Raw genomic sequence first — 5161 nt, forward strand, 5'->3', positions numbered from 1 at the left:
GAAAAAAAAAAACAACAAAAAACCAAAAAACAAACCACCAACAAGAGGAAAACCCCCAAGAAGAGCCTGGCCAGCCCTCACTCACCTGCAGGAACGACGTTCTCTGCTCATTCTTGTGCACCTTCGAGGCCAGGCGCTTGAGCTCGGAGGCCATGTAGCCCATGCGCACAAAGACCTGGTCCTTGCTGGCCTCCTTGGCGCAGCCGCTCAGCGTGCTCTCCAGCTGCTGCAGCTGCGGCAGCAGGTTGGTATCCTCATTTGGCAGCTGCTCCAAGTCCTGGGGATGGGGAAGTGAAGTCAGATCAGTTCAAGGAACATTGCAAAGTTCCCTCTCGGGGCAGGTCAGCCTTGTCTTCCATCCAGGGCTGTGGCGGGGAGCTAGGCCAACACTGGGACACTCTGCAACAGCCCTTGCTATGCTGAAAAACTGTGTCAGCTTTGTAAAGGTCTGATTCCCAGCCGCTGGACATGGGACACCAAGTCCCTGGGTGGAGGGGAACATTACGGCAGCAGGTCTCCCAGCCCACGTGTTCCACAGGCCCCTCAGCAGTCTGAGCAGACCACACTCCCGGCTCACTGATAGCAACGGAGGCATCTGTACCCCGGCCCTTTCTCCCCCCTGAGCTCTCCCCATCGGCACCAAGACGAGAAATCCCAGTTCCTGAGACTGTCCTTTCCACATACGCCCTGGTCTGTGCCAGGAGCTGAGGTTTGCCACGTGAGGGGTGGTCTTACCCCAGTCTCCATCTTCTCCTTCCTCCTGTCCTCTGTCTGCAGCTCCCCTGCCTGCGGCTTCCCTGCCACCACAGCACGCCAGGCGTTGGGAACCCGGGCTCTTCAGCAGGCGGCAGCCAAGAGGGTGACGCATGGGATTTAAACGGTGGCCAGGAGAGCGCAGGCCAGGGCGCACCCACCAGTGTTAGGGCATACCCCCACCCACGCATGAGGGATGTCCCCAACAGGCTCACCCTCCCCTGTTGTGGCTGGTGAACTCCCCCATTGCCTAGGAGACACTGCTGGCACAACAGAGCCCAACTTGGCGCACCCGGCGCTGCCGGGGAAGGAGGTGCTCCGCTCCCAGCCCCGCTGACTCAGCCTGCCACCCGTGGGAATGCCCTGGGCAGCACCGCGTGGGGCCAGGAGCCCAGTGTGTCCCTAGCCCTGGGGTTCACAGCCCCGAAACTGCCATGGGAGGGTGTGTGCGGGGCACGGCAAGGCCAGCTCCTCCTACCAGCGCCAGCCCGGCAAGGGGAGGCAGCGAGGACCCAAGTCCAGCGCCGGGGTGCAAGCATGGGACTAGCTCTCGGCTCAGGCACCAGCAGCTGATTGCCAAGCAGATGTCACCCCATTCTCCATCACCCCATGGCTGCACCCCAGGAGGGTCCAACAAGACTCAATCCCTCCTGGAGCCTCTCTGGCCAATGCAAACAGGGGTGTGCAATGAGACTGTGTCCCCTTACTGGCACCATGAGGTGCAAGCTATGTTCATCCCCCTTTGGCTCCCCATCCCTCCTCCTCTCCCTTCCAGCACACACAAAAAGCCAGAGGAGGACAGGACAGGGCAGTGCAAGCCATGGGGTACATTCAGGTGGCAGCAAATGGAGCACACAGAAGTGCCTCAGCTGGGGCAGACCCTGTCAGCAACTATGGGGCTTGGAGACCTGGTTCTCCCACCCAGTGCCGGCATCGGGAGGTGAGCATCAGAGCATCACTGACAGCTCCCCGAGCCATCACAGCCCTTCCTGTCCCTGTCACATGGCATCTGGAGATGACAGTGTCCCTGTCTGGCTGTGGCTGCTTTGGTGGCCTCATGCCCAGGCAGCCCAGCCAGGCCACTTGTTCTCAGGAGCCCTTGCCCTTGGGAGGGCAGCCTGCACATTGTCCCCTCTCCCCACCTTGGCCAGGCGAGAGGAGCGGTACACACCGGGGCTCACATGCCACCACTCCCAAGCCCTCTGGCCCCAGGAGACATGGGGAGGACCAGCCATGGGGCTGTCTGTTTCCCTCGTGCCTGCAGACTGGCCAGGTCCCCTATCTTCCATTGGTGTCAGAGGCCGAGCACTGCAGCATGAGCACCATCCTTGGGGCCATATGTGGGGCTGGCTCTGCTCCCTTGGGAATGCCTGGGCGGTTTATCCCTCCTCTACCGCTTGCCCAAGGGCTGCCTTGACTCAAGGTTCCTCAGCCTTGCCTGCGCCTGCCAGCAGCTATACCACCGGGGCACACTGCTGCCTGTCTGCACACCCTCCCACACCCCTGGTACCACCACCACTGCACCAACCGGCTGGACTCTCCATCTGCCGCCCACCAAATCCCACAGGCACCAGGGCCACTCACCGCTCTCCCGCTCTCCTGGGGAAACCCCTGCGCTTCGACAGCAACAACCTCGAACTCCGAGGAGGATCCCTGCAAGGGTAGGCAGGCAGGTCAGGTCTCCCCAGGGAACAGCAAGCTACGGTGCCCACCATGCAGAGGCAGGGACTGCCAGGATGGGAGCACAGCAGGGAAGCTGACCCCTCCTTTCAGCTTTATCCCTGTTTCTAGAGGCTAAAGGCTGCCTCCTTTTGCTTTAACTAGATGGAGAGTCTCTCCCTCCAGCCGTGCCAGCACTAGCTCTTGCATTCAGACTCACACTTGGAGGAGATTTCCGTGCCTCTGTGTCCGGTTGGGCGCTGGCCAGGGCAGCATGTGTGGAGCTGGGATCAGGGCCGACGGCTGCAGAGAGGGGAGAGGAGGTAGCCATGAGCTTTTTGGAGAGCAGGGCCTCTCCCTGCCTGGCACAGGGATGCAGAGAGCAGACACCCTGCAATGTTGGGCACTGACAGATGGTTTCTACCCCAGCTATGGGGATGGGACAGAAACCTCCCTCCAGGAGAAGGGAGGACGGCAGTGGTTTGATACACTCCAGAGATGACAGGGCTGCAGGGCTTCATGGAAGTCTCCCTCACACCCTCTCCCTTCCCCTGAGCTCAGGGTCCTGAGCCATCAGGTTATCCCTCCCCACTGAGCCTCGCGTCTCCTACCTCCAGTTTCCACCAGGTCCTCCAAGGCAGATGCTGCCATCAGCATTTTGTTGTCCTTCACAAGGTCCTCTGCTTTCTGCCGTAGCTTGGATGCCTCCACCTGGGATTCCTCCAGCAGCTCTCCTGTTGTGGGCAACAGAAGGATGCTCACCCTCCTTCCCCAAGTGCCTGCCCTGCAGCAGTCCCATCCACAAACACCGAGCCCCCTGTTTGGGTGGAGAAGTGCCCAGCATGATGCTTCTTCATCCAGAAACAACTTTTCTTGGCCAAATCCAACGGCAAAGCTGTACCAGCAGCTCACTGGCTGCAGAGTCCCCCATATGCTGACACACAAAGCACTGGTTACAGGAGGCAGAAGAACAGCACTGCATCTCTGAGAGGTCTCCTCTGCTTCCCAGAAGAGATAAATTTCGGCTGGACCTAGGGGTCCAGCCTGCCCACTTTGGGGTCTGGCACCAGCAATGCAATCCTCTCCCAACCCTGGGTGGCTGCTCCCACACCAGTGGGTCCCGGTCCCAGGTAGGGCTATGGTGACACAACGGGTATCATGAGGCAGGTGGAAATTCGGCTGCAGAAGCGGGACTCGAAAGCGGAAGCTGGGTCACGAGACCGAAAGCAAAACCAGGGGCGGGTGGGGGAGGAGAAAGGGGGTGGCATGACTTGGCTGGACTGCATCAACACTGGCACGTCCCTGCCGCTACAGGGAGCGCCCAATGCTGGGGTCTTTGAGCAGCACCTGGGAAAAGCCCCTGACCTGACAGGGATCATGGGAGGTGGGGGCTTTCATCAAAAGCAGAACAGATCCCGGCATCTGCAACCTGCCACTGCAGGACTCCGAGGAGCTGACCTTGCTCCATCACTTGCCTTTTTTTTCCCAGCCACTTAACCCACTGTAAAACACCCCAGGAGTTCAGCAAAAGCCTTGCTCTCTCTGCACCCCCACGTGAAAAAGCCCAGACATCCTGCTCAGCCCCCCAGGACAAGGAGAGCTTTACTGCTGTCCCAGTGCCAAGATCCCCAGCTTCTTATAGCACCCTTCTTAAATAGAGCAAGAAACCCCCAGGTTTGGTGGGCACAGGCTGAGCTGCCCCAAAGGTGAACCTCATCCCCCAGCCACACAGCAGTTACCAATAGACTTGATCCCCTGCATCTTCTCCTTCAGCCGGGTGTTCTCCTCCACCAGCCGCTCAAAGGCCGTGGATCCATTCTCCTCCGAGCCCCCACCGGGGTCGTAGATGCGGTAGGGTCCTCTCCCTTCCATGCCCGCCGTTCAGTCGCCTACCTCCCAGCCAGGCATCCCTGCAAGACAACGGAGCACGGCGTCACCTTCCTCTGGCTCCAGACGGCACCGCGGTCCCCTGGTCCCAACCGTGTTGGGGTTCGGGGTGCTGTGCTGGCAGAGGCAGCCCTGCCTCACTGCTCGCCGGCCAGCGCAGAAGTGTCCCAGGTGAAGGCGCTTCCTCCTCCAGCCCTGTATGGTGTGAACGTGCTGGGGTGACTCACAGCCATGAGAAGTGTCATGCGAGGAGACATCACCAGCAGCCCTGGGCTGGCTCTCACCCTTACGGGGTGCGGGAGTCCCCAAGGAGGTCGCAGCCGCCTGTCGCTGCATCCCGGTGGGATGGAGACCCAGCCCAGGAGCATCCATCCACACCAGCGTGGACCTGGGTACTGTCACTGGGGCACCCTGCTCACTGCAGGATATTTTGGGGGAGCAGAAAGGGTCATGGGAGGCTGTTTGGGGAGGGACAGTGTCTGCAGCTCCAAAAGCTTTAACATGCAGCTGCCGGCTGGTTTGGGCAGCACCAGGGAGCGGGGGACGAGCCCCAGCAGCCAGGCAGGGACCCACTCTGCCCTCCAGCTCAGCCAGAAAACCCAGCTGCCAACAGCATGGCTTCCCGAATCAGGGCATAGGGAACAGCCAGGCATGTGCTGGGCCAGGAGCAAAGCATGAGGAGAGGAAACACCTGCACACAGCACACTATTTGTTTTTTTAATTCCTCCCCCAAGGTCTGGCCTGGGGATGGCTGGGCAGGATCCTGGCTCCAGGTCTCACCCACCTCCTGGGGGTAATAAAGCAGCTGCTGTGAATTACAGCACAACTTGTCAAAAATATCCCCCCCCCCCCCCCCCCCCCC

The 5161-nt window shown here is 60.4% G+C and overlaps 1 protein-coding gene across 1 annotated transcript in view; it reads right to left on the bottom strand.

Moving 5' to 3' along the window:
- The window catches only part of TNIP1 (TNFAIP3 interacting protein 1), a 21223-nt gene that overhangs the window by 10768 nt on the left and 5294 nt on the right, over positions 1-5161 (bottom strand). The window contains exons 2-6 of the mRNA XM_010579210.1: positions 4152-4322; positions 3024-3146; positions 2633-2715; positions 2338-2406; positions 82-277 (exon numbers count right to left, since the gene is read on the bottom strand). Of these exons, the coding sequence (XP_010577512.1) occupies positions 82-277; positions 2338-2406; positions 2633-2715; positions 3024-3146; positions 4152-4284 (604 nt within the window). The 5' untranslated portion in view covers positions 4285-4322. The remainder of the gene's footprint in view (positions 1-81; positions 278-2337; positions 2407-2632; positions 2716-3023; positions 3147-4151; positions 4323-5161) is intronic.

This window comes from Haliaeetus leucocephalus, unplaced genomic scaffold (assembly GCF_000737465.1).
Source record: "Haliaeetus leucocephalus isolate CR32 unplaced genomic scaffold, Haliaeetus_leucocephalus-4.0 Scaffold656, whole genome shotgun sequence".
NCBI classification, from domain to species: Eukaryota; Metazoa; Chordata; class Aves; order Accipitriformes; family Accipitridae; genus Haliaeetus; species Haliaeetus leucocephalus.